The 25,032-nt window shown below is 41.6% G+C and overlaps 1 protein-coding gene and 13 non-coding genes across 16 annotated transcripts; all 14 read left to right on the top strand.

Moving 5' to 3' along the window:
• On the top strand, positions 1 to 10,322 carry LOC133110619 (cerebellin-3-like). Of its 3 annotated transcripts, none has more exons than XM_061220852.1 (6): positions 1 to 89; positions 7,977 to 8,057; positions 8,416 to 8,526; positions 8,757 to 8,807; positions 9,134 to 9,271; positions 9,517 to 10,322. In XM_061220852.1, exons 1-6 carry the CDS (start codon positions 20 to 22, stop codon positions 9,810 to 9,812), a joined length of 747 nt encoding a protein of 248 aa, XP_061076836.1. In that variant the 5' UTR covers positions 1 to 19; the 3' UTR covers positions 9,813 to 10,322. The 3 variants fall into 3 exon arrangements, with proteins under 3 accessions (XP_061076836.1, XP_061076837.1, XP_061076838.1); XM_061220853.1 differs by lacking the exon at positions 1 to 89 and adding an exon at positions 7,611 to 7,742; XM_061220854.1 differs by lacking the exons at positions 1 to 89; positions 7,977 to 8,057 and adding an exon at positions 7,680 to 7,742.
• Positions 10,323 to 12,719: 2,397 nt separating this feature from the next.
• Positions 12,720 to 12,792, top strand: trnar-ucg (transfer RNA arginine (anticodon UCG)). The gene has a single exon. It is a non-coding gene; the product is annotated as a tRNA-Arg (tRNA).
• Positions 12,793 to 13,805: 1,013 nt separating this feature from the next.
• Positions 13,806 to 13,878, top strand: trnar-ucg (transfer RNA arginine (anticodon UCG)). The gene has a single exon. It is a non-coding gene; the product is annotated as a tRNA-Arg (tRNA).
• A 651-nt stretch (positions 13,879 to 14,529) lies between these two features.
• On the top strand, positions 14,530 to 14,602 carry trnar-ucg (transfer RNA arginine (anticodon UCG)). The gene has a single exon. It is a non-coding gene; the product is annotated as a tRNA-Arg (tRNA).
• Positions 14,603 to 15,253: 651 nt separating this feature from the next.
• Positions 15,254 to 15,326, top strand: trnar-ucg (transfer RNA arginine (anticodon UCG)). Its single transcript has one exon. It is a non-coding gene; the product is annotated as a tRNA-Arg (tRNA).
• Positions 15,327 to 17,425: 2,099 nt separating this feature from the next.
• Positions 17,426 to 17,498, top strand: trnar-ucg (transfer RNA arginine (anticodon UCG)). Its single transcript has one exon. It is a non-coding gene; the product is annotated as a tRNA-Arg (tRNA).
• Positions 17,499 to 18,149: 651 nt separating this feature from the next.
• trnar-ucg (transfer RNA arginine (anticodon UCG)) lies at positions 18,150 to 18,222 on the top strand. Its single transcript has one exon. It is a non-coding gene; the product is annotated as a tRNA-Arg (tRNA).
• Positions 18,223 to 18,511: 289 nt separating this feature from the next.
• trnar-ucg (transfer RNA arginine (anticodon UCG)) lies at positions 18,512 to 18,584 on the top strand. Its single transcript has one exon. It is a non-coding gene; the product is annotated as a tRNA-Arg (tRNA).
• Positions 18,585 to 18,873: 289 nt separating this feature from the next.
• Positions 18,874 to 18,946, top strand: trnar-ucu (transfer RNA arginine (anticodon UCU)). Its single transcript has one exon. It is a non-coding gene; the product is annotated as a tRNA-Arg (tRNA).
• A 289-nt stretch (positions 18,947 to 19,235) lies between these two features.
• trnar-ucg (transfer RNA arginine (anticodon UCG)) lies at positions 19,236 to 19,308 on the top strand. Its single transcript has one exon. It is a non-coding gene; the product is annotated as a tRNA-Arg (tRNA).
• A 651-nt stretch (positions 19,309 to 19,959) lies between these two features.
• On the top strand, positions 19,960 to 20,032 carry trnar-ucg (transfer RNA arginine (anticodon UCG)). The gene has a single exon. It is a non-coding gene; the product is annotated as a tRNA-Arg (tRNA).
• A 651-nt stretch (positions 20,033 to 20,683) lies between these two features.
• trnar-ucg (transfer RNA arginine (anticodon UCG)) lies at positions 20,684 to 20,756 on the top strand. Its single transcript has one exon. It is a non-coding gene; the product is annotated as a tRNA-Arg (tRNA).
• Positions 20,757 to 21,769: 1,013 nt separating this feature from the next.
• Positions 21,770 to 21,842, top strand: trnar-ucg (transfer RNA arginine (anticodon UCG)). Its single transcript has one exon. It is a non-coding gene; the product is annotated as a tRNA-Arg (tRNA).
• Positions 21,843 to 22,855: 1,013 nt separating this feature from the next.
• On the top strand, positions 22,856 to 22,928 carry trnar-ucg (transfer RNA arginine (anticodon UCG)). The gene has a single exon. It is a non-coding gene; the product is annotated as a tRNA-Arg (tRNA).
• The last annotated feature ends 2,104 nt before the right edge of the window (positions 22,929 to 25,032 follow it).

The raw sequence follows: 25,032 nt of genomic DNA on the forward strand, positions 1-25,032 counted from the left end.
AGCAGTTTTGAAGCAGAGGATGAACTCCTACAGCATGGACACCAATGACAAGCCTCCAAGGGTGACGGCATTCATGCATAACATTTCAGGTAAGCGCCCTCAGCAAAGAGGCGTAAAACGATTTGGAAAAATAATTTGATTCCACAAAAACATAGGTGTCAAAAGGCACCCGTTTTTTTAGAACTTTCTCCTGTCATACTACAGGAGAGGAGACCATTTGTATGCTTGTCCCTCAAATGATGCAAAGTGATTGGAAATGAGATGTTCTGAAAAATCATAAATACATAAAATTATAGCTACTGCTGTGTATTTATGTTTTACAGAGACAGAGAACACTTATTCGAATACAAATGACCATGTCTACACATGCCTGGATAAAACTGCTCCCAGTAACGGGTCCACAGGTATAATTCACTCTACATTTTACAATTTATGACTGGGTATTGGGGAGGCATTTCTAGTTAAACCATTAGTGTATCAGTGACAAAAAAGTTGAATGGGTTCTTATCTTCAAGGCTTTGAACTAAATATTCAAATATGAATAATTCTAGAAATAGATAATGAAAAAAAATTATTGGTCATTTGTTTGATGGTAGGCTCTTGAACAGATTAGCTGTTTTGGTGATTTTGACTTCATTTAAATTTAATGCAAAACAATACTTAATGCAATACCTGGGGGAAGTCATGTAGGCCATCCAGTGTTCAGAACGGTTGAATTGGTTAATATTTCACAAGCTTAATTATGAATATCCATTCTGAGAACCCAAGAGCTCTGCTGAGAGAAGGTCTTTGTACAGAAAGGCTTCACTGATCTTTGTCTCTCTGTGGCTCATCACTCTGATCACACTCATCGTTGGACTGGTCCTCTACTGTAAGCCTTTGAGACATTCACAAGACAACAAAATAGCACTGGACTGACAATTACGTTGTTGTGGTTCTTGTAGCTGGATGTATGTGAGTATATGGATATGATCGTGAAACACATCTTCATCTCTTCATCCCCTCTCCCACTATCCCGCTCTCTCTCCCTCTCTCTCTCCCTCTCTCTCCCTCTGCCTCACTCTCTCTCACACACACGCGCACAAATATGTCATCACTAATGTTGGAAGTGCTTATATAATCTTCAGGTACCATGTAAATTGCATGTTTGCACTTTAACATTTAACATGATGAAACGTCATTATACCATTAGCCTGGTTTAGTTGTATATTTAGTACATTAATCTGAAAACAACAACAGCAAAATGGTCTCTGCTTCAAAATGCAAAATGCAAAGCTTAAGTTACTATTACATTAATTGGGTGCCTACATATCAAACCTATGCATTCAGCCTGACTTAATTGTTTTAAACATATTTTTCCCATTGTACAGGCATCTTCACAGCCCCGACAAAGGGCGTCTACTATTTCAGTTTCACTGCCTTTGGATGGAGTGCTAATCCTGCTAGAGCCACTCTCTGTTTGAATCATGAATATTTCATGAGCATCTATGATAACAATCCAGGACCGGGGCGTGGCGCAGCGAATATGATCACACTGCAGCTGGACATAGGAGACATTCTTTATATAAAGCTTCGGTCAAACGCGGAACTCCACGACAATGGAAATTTGTACAATACTTTCAGTGGCCACCTGCTCTTCCCCATTTCATTGACAGGAAATATCTAAATGATTTGATAATTATGTACTGAGGACCAGTTCCACAAGACCCTACTAGCTTACTGCCTCCGTGTCCCCACTGTGGGCACTGTACTTTTATATGTCTTTATATCAACAAACAAAATGTATTTTGTGGTTCTGCACATGAAGCTCAGCAGTTGAAAACCATTTTAAATGTAAGGAAACATTAAATGTTAAACATGAGAAGTGGTAAACTATACATGACCTCTGTCTAGACAAAGCACCACCATATAAGGGGTATACAGGAAGGAAAGATAGCGGAGAGAGGGTGAGAAGCCGCAACAGCAGCAAAGCCACACACACCAGGGACAGAATAAATCCCACACACCGTCTGTCATCTGAGCAATGGTGCCACCTATAACAAATTGAAGGGTTCTTATTTTGATCTGTTATTTTTAAGCTTTAATACACATAGTAAAAATGCTTTGCCAAAGATTAGGTTCCTGGGTCAGTGGAGAATATAACTTGTGGACGCTTTAAAACGCATCTTAACTACTGAGCTGTGACTGCATGATTACTCAAATAAATTGTACTCATTTTGCCAATCAATGGTTTCAGTTGAGTGGTTTGTTTAAATGCTGATTGAGGGGCCGTGAATAAGAGACTTATTAAAAATTGAAAAATGGGATCTGGTCATTCTGTAATAATAGCAAAATTGTGGGGATGAAAGCCCCCACCTTGTGGAAAAACTATGGTCAGTCAAGATTATGGAGGAGGTAATACAACGGAAAAGTTTACAATTCTCTTGCTGGTTCAGGATGGCAATGTGGGTTCTACTATCATTTTAAAACATGCATTTTTATTCTCTCCTGTATGTCTGGTAAACCTGCTTGGTAGAGATTTGATGTGCAGATTAGCATTGGTTGTAGAATGTACAAATGACGGTTTTACAATTGACAGAATTGACAGTGCAGAAAACTTTGAAATGTACTTCGATGCGTGGGATCTGGACAGATGCCCAGGCACAGTTAAGGCCATGTACAGTCAGGTCCATAAATATTGGGACATAGACACAATTCTCCTCTTTTTGGCTCTATACACCACCACAATGGATTTGAAATGAAACAAACAAAAGATATGCTTTAACTGCAGACTTTCAGCTTTAATTTGAGGGTATTTACATCCAAATCAGGTGAACGGTGTAGGAATTACAACAGTTTCAATATGTGCCTCCCACTTTTTAAGGGACCAAAAGTAATGGGACAATTGGCTGCTCAGCTGTTCCATGGCCAGGTGTGTGTTCCATGGCCAGGCACCGGTGAGCTCAGCAACACCAAAAAACCCGGAAGACCACGGAAAACAAAAAACAAAAACTGTGGTGGATGACAGAATAATCCCCTGGTGAAGAAAAACCCCTTCACAACAGTTGGCCAGATCAAGAACACTCTCCAGGAGGTAGGTGTATGTGTATCAAAGTCAACAATCAAGAGAAGACTTCACCAGAGTGAATACAGAGGGTTCACCACAAGATGTAAACCATTGGTGAGCCTCAAAAACAGGAAGACCAGATTACAGTTTGCCAAACAACATCTAAAAAAGCCTTTACAGTTCTGGAACAACATCCTATGGACAGATGAGACAAAGATCAACTTGTACCAGAATGGTGGGAAGAGAAGAGTATGGAGAAGGAAAGGAACTGCTAATGATCCAAAACATACCACCTCATCAGTGAAGCATAGTGGTGGTAGTGTCATGGCGTGGGCATGTATGGCTGCCAATGGAACTGGTTCCCTTGTATTTATTGATGATGTGACTGCTGACAAAAGCAGCAGGATGAATTCTGAAGTGTTTCAGGCAATATTATCTGCTCATATTCAGCCAAATGCTTCAGAACTCATTGGATGGCACTTCACAGTGCAGATGGACAATGACCCGAAGCATACTGCAAAAGCAACCAAAGCGTTTTTTCAGGCAAAGAAGTGGAACGTTATGCAATGGCCAAGTCAATCACCTGACCTGAATCTGATTGAACATGCATTTCACTTGCTGAAGACAAAACTGAAGAGAAAATGCCACAAGAACAAGCAGGAACTGAAGACAGTTGCAGTAGAGGCCTGGCAGAGCATCACCAGGGATGAAACCCAGTGTCTGGTGATGTCAATGCGTTCCAGACTTCAGGCTGTAATTGACTGCAAAGGATTTGCAACCAAGAATTAAAAAGTGAAAGTTTGATTTATGATTGTTAGTTTGTCCCATTACTTTTGGTCCCTTAAAAAGTGGGAGGCACATATACAAACTGTTGAAATTCCTACACCATTCACCTGATTTGGATATAAATAGCCTCAATTAAAGTTGAAAGTCTGCAGTTAAAGCACATCTTGTTAATTTCATTTCAAATCCATTGTGGTGGTGTATAGAGCCAAAAAGATGAGAATTGTGTCGATGTCCCAATATTTATGGACCTGACTGTAAATATGCCAGAGATGGAGGAACTAGGAAGTAGCATCAGGTTTTGAGTCGATTTTTCTCTGGATAACCCCTAACAAGAATTTGGAGTGGATAATGTGTTTGGAAGATGGGGGCCGTGGCTTATGAAGGCAGGATTCATAATTGTTGTCATACTAGCATTATTCGCTGTGATGACATAGTGATGTGATGACACCAGAGTTACTGGGACACAAATGCTGATGAGAAGGGTAGATGCAGCTAATGAATATCACCTCATGGCTGTCCAAGTGCAGGCACTGGATCCAGACTGGGGTATCACCGCACGCCCAGGACATGTGAACATGCAGTCAGTAACTTATGAGCAAGCAGATTGTTACGGCTAGTCAGTGATAGTCTGTAAGAGTGCACAATCTTGTTACCTCTCTTGACAAGAGCGGGAGGGTTTTTGGGTGTGTAGCTCAGGGACCTTGGTCATCTTTCAGGGACAGAGCGCAGAGAGCATATTTTACACAATATATAGCTGAATATAGGACACTGCATTATGTAGCAGGATGTTTACCATTTACATTATTGGCCTCTGCAGGTCTGCCCCAGAAAATGGCAAAAAATGAAATTACAGTGTGCTTTATACATAGTAACCATAAACAGCATATTTCTCAAGGCTTTTTCTTGCCTTTGGTTTGTATTATTGTCATTAAACATGAGGGCCAGAGTTGTTCCAATGAATGTCAAGGAAGCCATTATGAGACTGAAAAATAAAAATAAAAAGCTTAGGTGTAACAAAATCAACTGTTTGGAACAGCATAGAGAGCCGAGAGAGAATATGTAATGGGCATGGTAAGCCAAGTAAGACCTCTACAGCTGATAGCTGAAGAATTCTCATCAAAATGAAGAAAAATCGCCAAACATGTGTCCGACCGATCAGAACACTCTTCAGGAGGCAGGTGTGAATGTGACAGAGACTACTGTCCACAGAAGACTACAGTAATGTCTCAGTGGATCACAGACTTCAACAAGTCATGCATAAAAAAATATGCAGTAAACATGACTACAATTTACATCACATGACTATGTCCCAAACATTATGGTGCCCTGAAATGGGGGATTATGCATTAAAAGTGCTGTCATGTTGTCGAGGACCCAGCCCTAGGCCCGCCTGATGAGAGATTGACAGAAGATGGGTTAGGCAGGAATGCATTGTTAACCCCTCGCACACGCCAATGGGGTAGGAGTAAAAGCTCCCGTAAGAGGAGAAGTATGTGGTACAAGATAAATGTACAACCGTTTATGGACACTGAGGAGTCTGAAGTCAGAGGACTTAGATTAAGGGTTTTAGAGAGCAAGGCTAAAGGTCTGACTGAGGCCATGCGTAGAATGTGTTCTAGCATGACCGTGGAAGATACTCAACATGCTGAACAGGTAATTGGTGACCCAGGGAGTCTGGCTTTCAAAGAAACGGTAGATGTAATAACATACTTAGTTGTGACATGTGGGCTTGCTCCTACAGGGGAGGAGCACAATGCCTGGCTAAAGCAAAAAGATCAGGAAAACAATGTAGATGATCAAAGAGTATGAGGAGATGGAAAAATGTAGGAGAGATAAGGAAAACAGAAGGGATGTCAATACCGAAAGAAGATTAAGAAGCTTTAAGGGCCTTCCTGATTCTAGCACAAATAATTTATCGGATAGATTCAAAGGACTAACAGTGGAGGAGTTAAGTGATGAATTACACTCAGCTATTAGCTGGATGTCCTTTGTAGATCCCTTAAGGCGCCACGAAAAAGGGCATCTGAAGAGTGTATTGAGATGGTGGAAGGCACTAACTTCTGGCTTGCATGAGGTCAAAGTGTGGAGAAAGTCAAGGAGAGACTATGAAATTGAGACAGACACCAGTGATTAATAGGTTCCTTAAAAAAATACAAAAGAGCTAGTGTTTTTCCACTCGTATACTGAGATGGTGGAAACTCCCAACCGGAGGGGCACATGAGATAAAGTATTGGGGAAATTTCCTTTGAGGTATGAGAAAATGACAGTGAGAGAAACAAAAGTGATGAATATGGTCATTAAAAAAGTTGCATAAGAGATAAATGTCTTTCCACTCGGTATACTGGGGACATTTCTTATAAAAAAAAAAGGTACACTTTTATACGAGTTAAGAATATATAAGGAATAAGCTTTTAGACCTTAGGATAGCATCTTAGAATTTTGCTTCACAAGATATTTATGGGCTGTTGAAGAAAGAGCAACGCAGAACAACTATAATCAAGCTTGAGTGGTAATTATAATCTATATTACTTGTAGAAGTAGGAAAAGTAGCACATAGAAGTTCAACGTTATAAGTTTCCTTTTATTTTTGTCTTTTATTTTTCATTAAGATACTATATAAGGTAGAAAAATGTAGAGAAGTTTTTAGAGTTTAGCTGAACATAATATTCTAGGAATAGTTTCTTTTAACGTCCAGAAGGGGGAGCTATAGGATAAGGCTAAGGCCAAAGAGGATGGGTATTTGAGGGGTGTACCTTGAATTTAACATCTGGTGGAAAGGTAAATTAGAAAGAGCTAAAGGGGTATATGGAACTTGTATGTGATTAGCAAACTGAAAGATGATGTTTAACCTGTCAGCTGTATAACTATTCTTTTGATTGATTATAATAAAGTGTATCTTACTATAATTATATGTGATAAAGGTTATTTTAGAGGAATACAGTGAATATAGGAGATCCTATACCAGATTTGCATCACACCCTTCACTTCGAGACTGGGCTGGAAGTTCAGTAGAACTTACCAGGACTCCAGGACGTTCGGAGTACTTAAAGGAAAAGAGAGTTCGTCCCTGAGACACCTCCTGGTGAGGTACTGCTCGTGGGAACGTGAGGTGTACTGAGCTAAATTAATGTTTTTGTCCCAAGCATTATGGAGGGCATTGCATATTACAATTCTTATGAACATAGAAACACAAAAACAGCAACAAATATCTAAATGAATAACTATATATTATTGTTTGTAACAATATTAAATTGGGAGCACCTGCGACCAGATGTTAAAATGTGCCTGTCTCTTGTCTGAAGGAGGGAACTCTCTGCTCACATACCTTTTGGTTCTTTTTGGGTTTGCATCAGACAACACTGCTTCAGCATATTTTTCACCCATCGACTCATTCAAACTACTGATGCAATTGACTTTCACACTACACATTTTTGTTACCTGGTTATTTCAAATAAATTTGAACTTGTTTTTTAAATGCGTCAGTGTGCGTCTCCCTCTTTGTCACGGCCAGTGAGCCAGGTCATGACAGATAATAAAGTATATAATTTCATCTCTTCTAATCCTGACAAACTTTACATTCAAATGAATAATAACAAGCAGGAAATAAAATGAAAGGCAGGCAGCTGGGTGGATGTTGGGTAAAAGTTTTTATGGCAACTGAAGGAGAACAATATTTACAACTTGCCGACTATCCATGCACACAGATACAGACAGATACAGATACAGAAGCACCTCAATTGGCTTTAAAAAACTTCTACCACAACATAACTCAAGACAGGAAATGCAGGAGCTCAAAAAGGGGAGGACCTCAGAAAAGCTGTTAATTTTGTTCTTGCGATCGTGAACTCCTACAGCATGTACACCAATGACAAGCCTCCAAGGGTGACGGCATTCATGGATAACATTCCAGGTAAGCGCCCTCGGCAAAGAGGAGTAAAACGATTTGGGAAAATAATTTGATTCCACAAAAACATAGGTGTCAAAATGCACCCGTTTCTTTCTAACTTTCTCCTAATATATTACAGGGGAGGAGACCGTTGGTATGCTTGTCCCTCAAATGATGCAAAGTAATTTGAAATGAGATGTTCTGAAAAATCATAAATACATAAAATTATAGCTACTGCTGTGTATTTATGTTTTACAGAGACCGAGAACACTTATTCGAGTATAAATGACCATGTCTACACATGCCTGGATAAAACTGCTCCCAGTAACAGGTCAACAGGTATAATTCTCTCTACATTTTACAATTTATGACTGGGTATTGGGGAGGCATTTCTAGTTAAACCATTATCATAAAGTATCAGTGACAAAAAAGTTAAATGGGTTCTTACCTTCAAGGCTTTGAACTAAATATTCAAATATGAATAATTCTAGAAATTTATAATGAAAAAAAAATGATTGGTCATTTATTTGATGGTAGGCTCTTGAACAGATTAGCTTTTTGGTGATTTTGACTTCATTTAAATTTAAAACAATACTTAATGCAATACCTGGGGGAAGTCATGTAGGCCATCCAGTGTTCAGAATGGTTGTGAATTGGTTAATATTTCACAAGCTTAATTATGAATATCCATTCTCAGAACCCAAGAGCTCTGCTGGGAGAAGGTCTTTGGACAGAAAGGCTTCACTGATCTTTGTCTCTCTGTGGCTCATCACTCTGATCACACTCATCGTTGGACTGGTCCTCTACTGTAAGTCTTTGAGACATTCACAAGACAACAAAATAGCACTGGACTGACAAGAATCAATTACGTTGCTTTGGTTCTTATAGCTGCATGTATGTGAGTATATGGATATGATCGTGAAACGCATCTTCTATCTCTTCATCCCCTCTCCCACTATCCCTCTCTCTCCCTCTCTCATTCTCTCCCTCTCTCTCTCTCTCTCTCTCTCTCTCGCTCTCTCTCGCTCTCTCTCACAGGTGGTCAGAGATCAGCAATACAGAGTGAGCTGGAGGCCCTGGAGCATTGGGGTAATAAAGTATATTTCTCTAAGTTAATTCAATTTTCACAATGAGGTATCTTTAAATGTTTTCAAAGCACTTCAGTTGGTCTGGTAATGTAGATTAATTTTAGTAAAAAATTAATTACATACAGTTCACTGCAAGTAACTTGTTTACAGGGATGTGTTGACTTAGTAGTGCTAGTAACACTGCCCACTTGGACAATGTGTCAACAATACATATGACCAAATGTGAACAGTGTGTGTGGCATACTTCAGTAATAATGTAATAGTGCTTCATGAAACTTGGCATATTGAGCCAGTCAAGGTATTGCTGACCATCCAGTGTTCATACAGAAACATCTATGGTGGCATTCTCAGCTTCTCTGGTGAACCATTCAGAGACCATTAGATTGGGGCCACACTCTGAGGATGTCATCCTGGTCTACAGACACGTCATCACCAATGTTGGAAGTGCTTATAACCCATCTTCAGGTACCATGTAAATTGCATGTTTGCATTTTAACATTTAACATGATGAAATGTCATTACACCATTAGCCTGGTTTAGTTGTATATTTAGTACATTAAACTGAAAACAACAACAGCAAAATGGTCTCTTTGCTTCAAAATGCAAAATGCAAAGCTTAAGTTACTATTACATTAATTGGGTGCCTACATATCAAACCTGTGCATTCAGCCTGATTTAATTGTTTTAAATATGTTTTTCCCATTGTACAGGCATCTTCACAGCCCCAACAAAGGGCGTCTACTATTTCAGTTTCACTGCCTTTGGATGGAGTGAGAATCCTGCTCAAGTCAGTCTCTATTTGAATCATAAATATTTCATGAGCGCCTATGATAACAAACCAGGACCGGGGCGTGGCACAGCGAACATGATCACACTGCAGCTGGACATAGGAGACATTCTTTATATAAAACTTCGGTCAAACATGCAACTCCACGATAATGGAAATTTGTACAATACTTTCAGTGGCCACCTGCTCTTCCCCATTTCATTGACAGGAAATATCTAAATGATTTGATAATTATGTACTGAGGACCAGTTCCACAAGACCCTACTAGCTTACTGCCTCAGTGTCCCCACTGTGGGCACTGTACTGTTATATCTCTTTATATCAACAAACAAAATGTATTTTGTGGTTCTGCACATGAAGCTCAGCAGTTGAAAGCCATTTTAAATGTAAGGAAACATTAAATGTTAAGAAACATGAGAAGTGGTAAACTATACATGACCACTGTCTAGACAAAGCACCACCATATAAGGGGTATACAGGAAGGAAAGATAGCGGAGAGAGGGTGAGAAGCCGCAACAGCAGCAAAGCCACACACACCAGGGACAGAATAAATCCCACATTTTTATCTGTTATTTTTAAGCTTTAATATATATAGTAAAAATGCTTTGCCAAAGATTAGGTTCCTGGGTCAGTGGAGAATATAACTTGTGGACGCTGTAAAACGCATCTTAACTACTGAGCTGTGACTGCATGATTACTCAAATAAATTGTACTCACATTGCCAATAAATGGTTTCAGTTGAGTGGTTTGTTTAAATGCTGATTGAGGGGCCGTGAATAAGAGACTTATTAAAAATTGAAAAATGGGATATGGTCATTCTGTAATAATAGCAAAATTGTGGGGATGAAAGCCCCCACCTTGTGGAAAAACTATGGTCAGTCAAGATGCCGGAGGAGGTAATACATCAGAAAAGTTTAAAATTCCTTTACTGGTTCAGGATAACAATGTGGGTTCTACTATCATTTTAAAACATGCATTTTTATTCTCTCCTGTATGTCTGGTAAACCTGCTTAGTAGAGATTTGATGTGCAGATTAGCATTGGTTGTAGAATGGACAAATGACGGTTTTACAATTGACAGAATTGACTGTGCAGAAAACTTTGAAATGTACTTTGATGCGTGGGATCTGGACAGATGCCCAGGCACAGCTAAGGCCATGTAAATATGGCAGACATGGAGGAACTAGGAAGTAGCATCAGGTTTTGAGTCGATTTTTCTCTGGATAACCCCTAACAAGAATTTGGAGTGGATAATGTGTTTGGAAGATGGGGGCCGTGGCTTATGAAGGCAGGATTCATAATTGTTGTCATATTAGCATTATTCGCTGTGATGACATAGTGATGTGATGACACCAGAGTTACTGGGACACAAATGCTGATGAGAAGGGTAGATGCAGCTAATGAATACCACCTCATGACTGTCCAAGTGCAGGCACTGGATCCAGACTGGGGTATCACCGCACACCCAGGACATGTGAACATGCAGTCAGTAACTTATGAGCAAGCAGATTGTTATGGCTAGTCAGTGATAGTCTGTAAGAGTGCACAATCTTTTTACCTCTCTTGACAAGAGTGGGAGGGTTTTTGGGTGTGTAGCTCAGGGACCTTGGTCATCTTTCTGGGACAGAGTGCAGAGAGCATATTTTACACAATATATAGCTGAATATAGGAAACTGCATTCTGTAGCAGGATGTTTACCATTTACATTATTGGCCTCTGCAGGTCTGCCCCACAAAATGGCAAAAAATTAAATTACAGTGTGCTTTATACATAGTAACCATAAACACCATATTTTTCTAGGCTTTTTCTTGCCTTTGGTTTGTATTATTGTCATTAAACATGAGGGCCAGTCGTTCCAATGAATGAGACTGAAAAAGGAAAATAAAAAGTCTGTATAAATAAAAAACTTAGGTATAACAAAATCAACTGTTTGGAACAGCATAGAGAGCAGAGAGAGAACATGTAATGGGGCAAAGGGCATGGTAAGCCAAGTAAGACCTCTACAGCTGATAGCTGAAGAATTCTCATCATAATGAAGAAAAATCCCCAAACACTTAACCGACCGATCAGTAACACTCTTCAGGAGGCAGGGGTGGATGTGTCAGAGACTACTGTCCACAGAAGACTACAGTAATGTCTCAGTGGGTCACAGACAAGTCATGCATAAAAAAATATGCAGTAAACATGACTATAATTTACATCACATAAATATGTCCCAAACATTATGGTGCACTGAAATGGGGGATTATGTATAAAAAGTGCTGTCATGTCTACATGGTAAAACCAGAATGTATAAAAATACCCTTTAATAAAAAACTTTGAATCTTTGGTTATGAATATAAAATTGTGGTGTACTGAGCTGAATTAATGTTTTTGTCCCAAGCATTACGGAGGGCATTGCATTTTACAGTTCTTATGAACATAGAAACACAACAACAGCAACAAATATCTAAATGAATAACTATATATTGTTGTTTGTAACAATATTAGCAAGGCTGATATGCACAGGTATTAAAGGAGACTGGGCTTGGGACTGGGGCAGGTGAAATAACCAGGGCAGGAGGGAAGGTGACAACTGGCACGCACACAGCCCATCTCCCGACAGTCAGATGCTGCCACAACTGCTGGGTCTCCTGAAGAACTGGTATTGTTCTGATTTTGCCAAGGACTTCACAGACCTCTTCGGAAGTACATCTGTAGCCTACCTGGGAGAAAATATATACGCCTCCACATGCTGATCACCTGGAGAAATCAAAGTAACATCAGTTATGAAATGTATGAAAGTAACCAAGACACCTGTACTAATTATACTGTGTGCCCGGAATTACAGTCATTGTTGTACTAAACAAAGAAAAACATTTTCAGTTGGGAGCCATTGAAGAAACACAATCGATGTTGGCAATTGACAACATTGCCACGCTTTCCCAACCAGAACTTCAATGGGAATAGTGCCAGGATTCAACATGCCTATGTTGTTGCCTGAATAAGCAACCAATGTGCAGAAAGTAACCCTTTGTTGCTTTCCCAGTGGATTTACCCATTATTTGTTGGCATTTTGATGCAATTCAGAATAATTTAGAATACATATAACCTCACTCTCCCATCAATGAGCAAGCAAAAGGGCCCTGACCGCGTGGCCTAATGGATAAGGCGTCTGACTTCGGATCAGAAGATTGGGGGTTCGAGTCCCTTCGTGGTCGTCCAAAATCAATCTTTGCCATTTTCAGTTGGGAGCCATTGGAGAAACAACAATGTTGTTCACAATTGACCACATTGCCACGCTTTCCCAACGAGAACTTGAATGGGAATAGTGCCAGGATTCAACGTGCCCATATTATTGCCTGAATAAGCAACCAATTTGCAGAAAGTAACACTTTGTTGCTTTCCCAGTGGATTTACCCATTATTTGTTGGCATTTTGACGCAACTCAGCATAATTTAGAAGATATCTAACCTCACCCTCCCAGCAATGAACCAACAAATGGGCCCTAACCGCGTGTACTAATGGATAAGGCGTCTGACTTCGGATCAGAAGATTGATGTTGCGAGTCCCTTCGTGGTCGTACAAAATCAGTATTTGCCATTTTCAGTTGGGAGCCATTGAAGAAACAACAATGATATTCACAATTGACCAAATTGCCACGCTTTCCCAACAAGAACTTGAATGTGATTTGTGCCAGGATTCAACGTGCCCATGTTATTGCCTGAATAAGTGCCCATTGTGCAGAAAGTAGCCTTTTGTTGCTTTCTAAGTAGATTTACCCATTATTTGTTGGCATTTTGATGCAAATCAGCAAAATTTAGAATACATGTAACCTCACTCTCCCATCAATGAGCAAGGAAACGGGCCCTGACCCCGTTGCCTAATGGATAAGGTGTCTGGCTTCGGATCAGAAGATTGAGGGTTCGAGTCCCTTCGTGGTCGTAGAAAATCAGTCTTTGCCATTTTCAGTTGGGAGCCATTGAAGAAACAACAATGATGTTCGCAATTGACCACATTGCCACGCTTTCCCAACGAGAACTTGAATGGGAATAGTGCCAGGATTCAACGTGCCCATGTTATTGCCTGAATAAGTGCCCATTGTGCAGAAAGTAGCCTTTTGTTGCTTTCTCAGTGGATTTACCCATTATTTGTTGGCATTTTGATGCAAATCAGCAAAATTTAGAATGCATGTAACCTCACTCTCCCATCAAAGAGCCACCAAATGGGCTCTGACCGCGTGGCCTAGTGGATAAGGCGTCTGACTTCGGATCAGTAGATTGAGGGTTCGAGTCCCTTCGTGGTCGTTGAAAATCAGTCTTTGCCATTTTCAGTTAGGACCCATTGAAGAAAGAACAATGATGTTCACAATTGACCACACTGCCACGCTTTCCCAACGAGAACTTGAATGGGAATAGTGCCAGGATTCAACGTGCCCATGTTATTGCCTGAATAAGCAACCAATTTGCAGAAAGTAACACTTTGTTGCTTTCCCAGTGGATTTACCCATTATTTGTTGGCATTTTGACGCAACTCAGCATAATTTAGAAGATATCTAACCTCACCCTCCCAGCAATGAACCAACAAATGGGCCCTAACCACGTGTACTAATGGATAAGGCGTCAGACTTCGGATCAGAAGATTGATGTTGCGAGTCCCTTCGTGGTCGTACAAAATCTGACTGTGCCATTTTCAGCTGGGAGCCATTAAAGAAACACAAATCATGTTCGCAATTGACAACATTGCCACGCTTTCCCGACGAGAACTTGAATGTGAATTGTGCCAGGATTCATTGTGCACATGCTTTTCCCTTAGTAAGTGCCCATTATGGAGAAAGTAGCCTTTTGTTGCTTTCTCAGTGGATTTACCCATTATTTGTTGGCATTTTGACGCAAATCAGCAAAATTTAGAATCCATGTAACCTCACTCTCCCATCAATGAGTCGGCAAACGGGCCCTGACTGCATGGCCTAATGGATAAGGCGTCTGACTTCGGATCAGAAGATTGAGGGTTCGAGTCCCTTTGTGATCGTACCGAATCAGTCTTTGCCATTTTCAGTTGAGAGCCATTGAAGAAACAACAATGATGTTCACAATTGACCACATTGCCACGCTTTCCCAACGAGAACTTGAATGGGAATAGTGCCAGGATTCAACGTGCCCATGTTATTGCCTGAATAAGCAACCAATTTGCAGAAAGTTACACTTTGTTGCTTTCCCAGTGTATTTACCCATTATTTGTTGGCATTTTGACGCAATTCAGCATGATTTAGAAGATATCTAACCTCACCCTCCCAGCAATGAACCAAAAAATGGGCCCTAACGGCGTGGAGTAATGGATAAGGCGTCTGACTTCAGATCAGAAGATTGATGTTGCGAGTCCCTTCGTGGTCGTACAAAATCAGTCTTTGCCATTTAAAGTTGGGAGCCATTGAAGAAACAACAATGATGTTCACAATTGACCACATTGCCACGCTTTCCCAACGAGAACTTGAATGGGAATAGTGCCAGGATTCATTGTGCACATGCTTTTCCCTTAGTAAGTGCCCATTATGCAGAAAGTAGCTTTTTGTTGCTTTCTCAGTGGATTTACCCATTATTTGTTGGCATTTTGATGCAAATCAGCAAAATTTAGAATGCATGTAACCTCACTCTCCCATCAATGAGCCACCAAATGGGCTCTGACCGCGTGGCCTAATGGATAAGGCGTCTGACTTCGAATCAGAAGATTGAGGGTTCGAGTCCCTTCGTGGTCGTAGAAAATCAGTCTTTGCCATTTTCAGTTGGGAGCCATTGAAGAAACAACAATGAAGTTCACAATTGACCACGCTGCCACGCTTTCCCAACGAGAACTTGAAAGGGAATAGTGCCAGGATTCAACGTGCCCATGTTATTGCCTGAATAAGCAACCAATTTGCAGAAAGTAACACTTTGTTGCTTTCCCAGTGGATTTACCCATTATTTGTTGGCATTTTGACGCAAATCAGCAAAATTTAGAATCCATGTAACCTCACTCTCCCATCAATGAGGCAGCAAATGGGCCCTGACCGCGTGACCTAATGGATAAGGCGTCTGACTTCGGATCAGAAGATTGAGGGTTCGAGTACCTTCGTGGTCGTTGAAAATCAGTCTTTGCCATTTTCAGTTGGGACCCATTGAAGAAACAACAATGATGTTCACAATTGACCACATTGCCACGCTTTCCCAACGAGAACTTGAAAGGGAATAGTGCCAGGATTCAACGTGCCCATGTTATTGCCTGAAAAAGCAAACAATTTGCAGAAAGTAACACTTTGTTGCTTTCCCAGTGGATTTACCCATTATTTGTTGGCATTTTGACGCAACTCAGCATAATTTAGAAGATATCTAACCTCACCCTCCCAGCAATGAACCAACAAATGGGCCCTAACCACGTGTACTAATGGATAAGGCGTCAGACTTCGGATCAGAAGATTGATGTTGCGAGTCCCTTCGTGGTCGTACAAAATCTGACTGTGCCATTTTCAGCTGGGAGCCATTAAAGAAACACAAATCATGTTCGCAATTGACAACAATGCAAAGCTTTCCCGACGAGAACTTGAATGTGAATAGTGCCAGGATTCATTTTGCACATGCTTTTCCCTTAGTAAGTGCCCATTATGCAGAAAGTAGCTTTTTGTTGCTTTCTCAGTGGATTTACCCATTATTTGTTGGCATTTTGACGCAAATCAGCAAAATTTAGAATCCATGTGACCTCACTCTCCCATCAATGAGACACCGAATGGGCCCTGACCGCGTGGCCTAATGGATGAGGCGTCTGACTTCGGATCAGAAGATTGAGGGTTGGAGTCCTTTCGTGGTCGTAGACAATTAGTCTTTGCCATTTTCAGTTGGGAGCCATTGAAGAAACAACAATGATGTTCACAATTGACCACATTGCCACGCTTTCCCAACGAGAACTTGAATGGGAATAGTGCCAGGATTCAACGTGCCCATGTTATTGCCTGAATAAGCAACCAATTTGCAGAAAGTAACACTTTGTTGCTTTCCCAGTGGATTTACCCATTATTTGTTGGCATTTTGACGCAACTCAGCATAATTTAGAAGATATCTAACCTCACCCTCCCAGCAATGAACCAACAAATGGGCCCTAACCACGTGTACTAATGGATAAGGCGTCAGACTTCGGATCAGAAGATTGATGTTGCGAGTCCCTTCGTGGTCGTACAAAATCAGACTGTGCCATTTTCTGCTGGGAGCCATTAAAGAAACACAAATCATGTTCGCAATTGACAACATTGCAACGCTTTCCCGACGAGAACTTGAATGTGAATAGTGCCAGGATTCATTGTGCACATGCTTTTCCCTTAGTAAGTGCCCATTATGCAGAAAGTAGCTTTTTGTTGCTTTCTCATTGGATTTACCCATTATTTGTTGGCATTTTGACGCAAATCAGCAAAATTTAGAATCCATATGACCTCACTCTCCCATCAATGAGACAGCAAATGGGCCATGACCGCGTGGCCTAATGGATAAGGAGTCTGACTTCAGATCAGAAGATTGAGGGTTCGAGTCCCTTCGTGGTCGTACAAAATCGGACTGTGCCATTTTCAGTTGGGAGCCATTAAAGAAACACAAATCATGTTAGCAATCGACAACATTGCAACGCTTTCCCGATGAGAACTTGAATGTGAATAGTGCCAGGATTCATTTTGCACATGCTTTTCCCTTAGTAAGTGCCCATTATGCAGAAAGTAGCTTTTTGTTGCTTTCTCAGTGGATTTACCCATTATTTGTTGGCATTTTGATGCAAATCAGCAAAATTTAGAATGCATGTAACCTCACTCTCCCATCAATGAGCCACCAAGTGGGCTCTGACCGCGTGGCCTAATGGATAAGGCGTCTGACTTCGAATCAGAAGATTGAGGGTTTGAGTCCCTTCGTGGTCGTAGAAAATCAGTCTTTGCCATTTTCAGTTGGGAGCCATTGAAGAAACAACAATGAAGTTCACAATTGACCACACTGCCACGCTTTCCCAACGAGAACTTGAATGGGAATAGTGCCAGGATTCAACGTGCCAATGTTATTGCCTGAATAAGCAACCAATTTGCAGAAAGAAACACTTTGTTGCTTTCCCAGTGGATTTACCCATTATTTGTTGGCATTTTGACGCAAATCAGCAAAATTTTGAATCCATGTAACCTCACTCTCCCATCAATGAGGCAGCAAATGGGCCCTGACCGCGTGGCCTAATGGAAAAGGAGTCTGACTTCGGATCAGAAGATTGATGGTTCGAGTCTCTTCGTGGTCGTTGAAAAGCAGTCCTTGCCATTTTCAGTTGGGACCCATTGAAGAAACAACAATGATGTTCACAATTGACCACACTGCCACGCTTTCCCAACGAGAACTTGAATGGGAATAGTGCCAGGATTCAACGTGCCCATGTTATTGCCTGAATAAGCAACCAATTTGCAGAAAGTAACACTTTGTTGCTTTCGCAGTGGATTTACCCATTATTTGTTGGCATTTTGATGCAAATCAGCAAAATTTAGAATCCATGTGACCTCACTCTCCCATCAACGAGACTGCAAATGGGCCCTGACCGCGTGGCCTAATGGATAAAGCGTCTGACTTCGAATCAGAAGATTGAGGGTTCGAGTCCCTTCGTGGTCGTAGAAAATCAGTCTTTGCCATTTTCAGTTGGGAGCCATTGAAGAAACAACAATGAAGTTCACAATTGACCACACTGCCACGCTTTCCCAACGAGAACTTGAATGGGAATAGTGCCAGGATTCAACGTGCCCATGTTATTGCCTGAATAAGCAACCAATTTGCAGAAAGAAACACTTTGTTGCTTTCCCAGTGGATTGACCCATTATTTTTTGGCATTTTGACGCAAATCAGCAAAATTTTGAATCCATGTAACCTCACTCTCCCATCATTAAGCCAGCAAATGGGCCCTGACCGCGTGGCCGAATGGATAAGGCGTCTGACTTCGGATCAGAAGATTGAGGGTTCGAGTCCCTTCGTGGTCGTCGACAATTAGCCTTTGCCATTTTCAGTTGGGAGCCATTGAAGAAACAACAATGATGTTCACAATTGACCACACTGCCACGCTTTCCCAACGAGAACTTGAATGGGAATAGTGCCAGGATTCATTGAGTACATGCTTTTCCCTTAGTAAGTGCCCATTATGCAGAAAGTAGCTTTTTGTTGCTTTCTCAGTGGATTTACCCATTATTTGTTGGCATTTTGACGCAAATCAGCAAAATTTAGAATCCATGTGACCTCACTCTCCCATCAATGAGACCGCAAATAGGCCCTGACCGCGTGGCCTAATGGATAAGGCGTCTGACTTCTGATCAGAAGATTGAGGGTTCGAGTCCCTTCGTGGTCGTACAAAATCTGACTGTGCTGTTTTCTGCTGGGAGCCATTAAAGAAACACAAATCATGTTCGCAATTGACAACATTGCAACGCTTTCCCGACGAGTACTTGAATGTGAATAGTGCCAGGATTCATTGTGCACATGCTTTTCCCTTAGTAAGTGCCCATTATGCAGAAAGTAGTTTTTTGTTGCTTTCTCAGTGGATTTACCCATTATTTGTTGGCATTTTGACGCAAATCAGCAAAATTTAGAATCCATGTGACCTCACTCTCCCATCAATGAGACTGCAAATGGGCCCTGACCGCGTGGCCTAATGGATAAGGTGTCTGACTTCGGATCAGAAGATTGAGGGTTCGAGTCCCTTCGTGGTCGTACAAAATCCGACTGTGCCATTTTCAGCTGGGAGCCATTAAAGAAACACAAATCATGTTCGCAATTGACGACATTGCAACGCTTTCCCGACGAGAACTTGAATGTGAATAGTGCCAGGATTCGTTGTGCACATGCTTTTCCCTGAGTAAGTGCCCATTATGCAGAAAGTAGCTTTTTGTTGCTTTCTCAGTGGATTTACCCATTATTTACCGATTATTTGACGCAACTCAGCATAATTTAGAAGATATCTAACCTCACCCTCCCAGCAATGAACCAACAAATGGGCCCTAACCACGTGTATTAATGGATAAGGCGTCAGACTTCGGATCAGAAGATTGATGTTGCGAGTCCCTTCGTGGTTGTACAAAATCTGACTGTGCCATTTTCTGCTGGGAGCCATAAAAGAAACACAAATCATGTTCGCAATTGACAACATTGCAACGCTTTCCCGACGAGAACTTGAATGTGAATAGTGCCAGGATTCATTGTGCACATGCTTTTCCCTTAGTAACTGCCCATTGTGCAGAAAGTAGCTTTTTGTTGCTTTCTCAGTGGATTTACCCATTATTTGTTGGCATTTGGACGCAAATCAGCAAAATGTAGAATCCATGTGACCTCACTCTCCCATCAATGAGACAGAAAACGGGCCCTGACCGCGTGGCCTAATGGATAAGGCGTCTGACTTCGGATCAGAAGATTGAGGGTTCGAGTCCCTTCGTGGTCGTAGAGAAGTAGTCTTTGCCATTTTCAGTTGGTAGCCATTGAAGAAACAACAATGATGTTCACAATTGACCACATTGCCACGCTTTCCCAACGAGAACTTGAATGGGAATAGTGCCAGGATTCAACGTGCCCATGTTATTGCCTGAATAAGCAACCAATTTGCAGAAAGTAACACTTTGTTGCTTTCCCAGTGGATTTACCCATTATTTGTTGGCATTTTGACGCAACTCAGCATAATTTAGAAGATATCTAACCTCACCCTCCCAGCAATGAACCAACAAATGGGCCCTAACCGCGTGTACTAATGGAGAAGGCGTCTGACTTCGGATCAGAAGATTGATGTTGCGAGTCCCTTCGTGGTCGTAAAAAATCTGACTGTGCCATTTTCAGCTGGGAGCCATTAAAGAAAAACAAATCATGTTCGCAATTGACAACATTGCCACGCTTTCCCGACGAGAACTTGAATGTGAATAGTGCCAGGATTCGTTGTGCACATGCTTTTCCCTTAGTAAGTGCCCATTATGCAGAAAGTAGCTTTTTGTTGCTTTCTCAGTGGATTTACCCATTATTTGTTGGCATTTTGACGCAAATCAGCAAAATTTTGAATCCATGTAACCTCACTCTCCCATCAATGAGACAGCAAATGGGCCCTGACCGCGTGGCCTAATGGATAAGGCGTCTGACTTCGGATCAGAAGAATGAGGGTTCGAGTCCCATCGTGGTCGTACAAAATCAGTCTTTGCCATTTTCAGTTGGGAGCCATGGAAGAAACAACAATGATGTTCACAATTGACCACATTGCCACGATTTCCCAACGAGAATTTGAATGGGAATAATGCGAGGATACAACGTGCCCATGTTATTGCCTGAATAAGCAACCAATTTGCAGAAAGTAACACTTTGTTGCTTTCCCAGTGTATTTACCCATTATTTGTTGGGATTTTGACGCAATTCACCATGATTTAGAAGATATCTAACCTCACCCTCCCAGCAATGAACCAACAAATGGGCCCTAACCGCGTGGAGTAATGGACAAGGCGTCTGACTTCAGATCAAAAGATTGATGTTGCGAGTCCCTTCGTGGTCGTACAAAATCAGTCTTTGCCATTTTCAGTTGGGAGCCATTGAAGAAACAACAATGATGTTCACAATTGACCACATTGCCACGCTTTCCCAACGAGAACTTGAATGTGAATAGTGCCAGGATTCAATGTGCACATGCTTTTCCCTTTGTAAGTGCCCATTATGCAGAAAGTAACACTTTGTTGCTTTCCCAGTGTATTTACCCATTATTTGTTGGGATTTTGACGCAATTCACCATGATTTAGAAGATATCTAACCTCACCCTCCCAGCAATGAACCAACAAATGGGCCCTAACCGCGTGGAGTAATGGACAAGGCGTCTGACTTCAGATCAGAAGATTGATGTTGCGAGTCCCTTCGTGGTCGTACAAAATCAGTCTTTGCCATTTTCAGTTGGGAGCCATTGAAGAAACAACAATGATGTTCACAATTGACCACATTGCCACGCTTTCCCAACGAGAACTTGAATGTGAATAGTGCCAGGATTCAATGTGCACATGCTTTTCCCTTTGTAAGTGCCCATTATGCAGAAAGTAGCCTTTTGTTGCTTTCTCAGTGGATTTATCCATTATTTGTTGGCATTTTGACGCAAATCAGCAAAATTTTGAATCCATGTAACCTCAGTCTCCCATCAATGAGACAGCGAATGGGCCCTGACCGCGTGGCCTAATGGATAAGGCGTCTGACTTCGGATCAGAAGATTGAGGGTTCGAGTCCCTCCGTGGTCGTAGACAATTAGTCTTTGCCATTTTCAGTTGGGAGCCATTGAAGAAACAACAATGATGTTCACAATTGACCACATTGCCACGCTTTCCCAACGAGAACTTGAATGGGAATAGTGCCAGGATTCAACGTGCCCACGTTATTGCCTGAATAAGCAACCAATTTGCAGAAAGTAACACTTTGTTGCTTTCCCAGTGGATTTACCCATTATTTGTTGGCATTTTGACGCAACTCAGCATAATTTAGAAGATATCTAACCTCACCCTCCCAGCAATGAACCAACAAATGGGCCCTAACCGCGTGTACTAATGGATAAGGCGTCAGACTTCGGATCAGAAGATTGATGTTGCGAGTCCCTTCGTGGTCGTACAAAATCTGACTGTGCCATTTTCAGCTGGGAGCCATTAAAGAAACACAAATCATGTTCGCAATTGACAACATTGCCACGCTTTCCCGACGAGAACTTGAATGTGAATAGTGCCAGGATTCGTTGTGCACATGCTTTTCCCTTAGTAAGTGCCCATTATGCAGAAAGTAGCTTTTTGTTGCTTTCTCAGTGGATTTACCCATTATTTGTTGGGATTTTGACGCAATTCAGCATGATTTAGAAGATATCTAACCTCACCCTCCCAGCAATTAACCAAAAAATGGGCCCTAACCGCGTGGAGTAATGGATAAGGCGTCTGACTTCGGATCAGAAGATTGATATTGCGAGTCCCTTCGTGGTCGTACAAAATCAGTCTTTGCCATTTAAAGTTGGGAGCCATTGAAGAAACAACAATGATGTTCACAATTGACCACATTGCCACGCTTTCCCAACGAGAACTTGAATGGGAATAGTGCCAGGATTCATTGTGCACATGCTTTTCCCTTAGTAAGTGCCCATTATGCAGAAAGTAGCTTTTTGTTGCTTTCTCAGTGGATTTACCCATTATTTGTTGGCATTTTGATGCAAATCAGCAAAATTTAGAATGCATGTAACCTCACTCTCCCATCAATGAGCCACCAAATGGGCTCTGACCGCGTGGCCTAATGGATAAGGCGTCTGACTTCGAATCAGAAGATTGAGGGTTCGAGTCCCTTCGTGGTCGTAGAAAATCAGTCTTTGCCATTTTCAGTTGGGAGCCATTGAAGAAACAACAATGAAGTTCACAATTGACCACGCTGCCACGCTTTCCCAACGAGAACTTGAAAGGGAATAGTGCCAGGATTCAACGTGCCCATGTTATTGCCTGAATAAGCAACCAATTTGCAGAAAGTAACACTTTGTTGCTTTCCCAGTGGATTTACCCATTATTTGTTGGCATTTTGACGCAAATCAGCAAAATTTTGAATCCATGTAACCTCACTCTCCCATCAATGAGGCAGCAAATGGGCCCTGACCGCGTGACCTAATGGATAAGGCGTCTGACTTCGGATCAGAAGATTGAGGGTTCGAGTACCTTCGTGGTCGTTGAAAATCAGTCTTTGCCATTTTCAGTTGGGAGCCATTGAAGAAACAACAATGATGTTCACAATTGACCACACTGCCACGCTTTCCCAACGAGAACTTGAAAGGGAATAGTGCCAGGATTCAACGTGCCCATGTTATTGCCTGAAAAAGCAAACAATTTGCAGAAAGTAACACTTTGTTGCTTTCCCAGTGGATTTACCCATTATTTGTTGGCATTTTGACGCAAATCAGCAAAATTTTGAATCCATGTAACCTCACTCTCCCATCAATGAGGCAGCAAATGGGCCCTGACCACGTGTACTAATGGATAAGGCGTCAGACTTCGGATCAGAAGATTGATGTTGCGAGTCCCTTCGTGGTCGTACAAAATCTGACTGTGCCATTTTCAGCTGGGAGCCATTAAAGAAACACAAATCATGTTCGCAATTGACAACAATGCAAAGCTTTCCCGACGAGAACTTGAATGTGAATAGTGCCAGGATTCATTTTGCACATGCTTTTCCCTTAGTAAGTGCCCATTATGCAGAAAGTAGCTTTTTGTTGCTTTCTCAGTGGATTTACCCATTATTTGTTGGCATTTTGACGCAAATCAGCAAAATTTAGAATCCATGTGACCTCACTCTCCCATCAATGAGACACCGAATGGGCCCTGACCGCGTGGCCTAATGGATGAGGCGTCTGACTTCGGATCAGAAGATTGAGGGTTGGAGTCCTTTCGTGGTCGTATACAATTAGTCTTTGCCATTTTCAGTTGGGAGCCATTGAAGAAACAACAATGATGTTCACAATTGACCACATTGCCACGCTTTCCCAACGAGAACTTGAATGGGAATAGTGCCAGGATTCAACGTGCCCATGTTATTGGCTGAATAAGCAACCAATTTGCAGAAAGTAACACTTTGTTGCTTTCCCAGTGGATTTACCCATTATTTGTTGGCATTTTGACGCAACTCAGCATAATTTAGAAGATATCTAACCTCACCCTCCCAGCAATGAACCAACAAATGGGCCCTAACCACGTGTACTAATGGATAAGGCGTCAGACTTCGGATCAGAAGATTGATGTTGCGAGTCCCTTCGTGGTCGTACAAAATCAGACTGTGCCATTTTCTACTGGGAGCCATTAAAGAAACACAAATCATGTTCGCAATTGACAACATTGCAACGCTTTCCCGACGAGAACTTGAATGTGAATAGTGCCAGGATTCATTGTGCACATGCTTTTCCCTTAGTAAGTGCCCATTATGCAGAAAGTAGCTTTTTGTTGCTTTCTCAGTGGATTTACCCATTATTTGTTGGCATTTTGACGCAAATCAGCAAAATTTAGAATCCATGTGACCTCACTCTCCCATCAATGAGACAGCAAATGGGCCATGACTGCGTGGCCTAATGGATAAGGAGTCTGACTTCGGATCAGAAGATTGAGGGTTCGAGTCTCTTCGTGGTCGTACAAAATCGGACTGTGCCATTTTCAGTTGGGAGCCATTAAAGAAACACAAATCATGTTCGCAATCGACAACATTGCAACGCTTTCCCGACGAGAACTTGAATGTGAATAGTGCCAGGATTCATTCTGCACATGCTTTTCCCTTAGTAAGTGCCCATTATGCAGAAAGTAGCTTTTTGTTGCTTTCTCAGTGGATTTACCCATTATTTGTTGGCATTTTGATGCAAATCAGCAAAATTTAGAATCCATGTGACCTCACCCTCCCAGCAATGAACCAACAAATGGGCCCTAACCA

The sequence above is a fragment of the Conger conger genome, chromosome 14 (genome assembly GCF_963514075.1).
Source record: "Conger conger chromosome 14, fConCon1.1, whole genome shotgun sequence".
Taxonomy (NCBI): Eukaryota; Metazoa; Chordata; class Actinopteri; order Anguilliformes; family Congridae; genus Conger; species Conger conger.

Bases quoted from the DNA above. Each gene is read 5' to 3' on its own strand.
- LOC133110619 (XM_061220852.1), top strand. From the start codon at position 20: ATGAACTCCTACAGCATGGACACCAATGACAAGCCTCCAAGGGTGACG. The intron at 90-7,976 runs GTAAGCGCCCTC...TATGTTTTACAG, and splicing joins ATTCATGCATAACATTTCAG to AGACCGAGAACACTTATTCG. The intron at 9,272-9,516 runs GTACCATGTAAA...CCCATTGTACAG, and splicing joins TGCTTATAACCCATCTTCAG to GCATCTTCACAGCCCCAACA.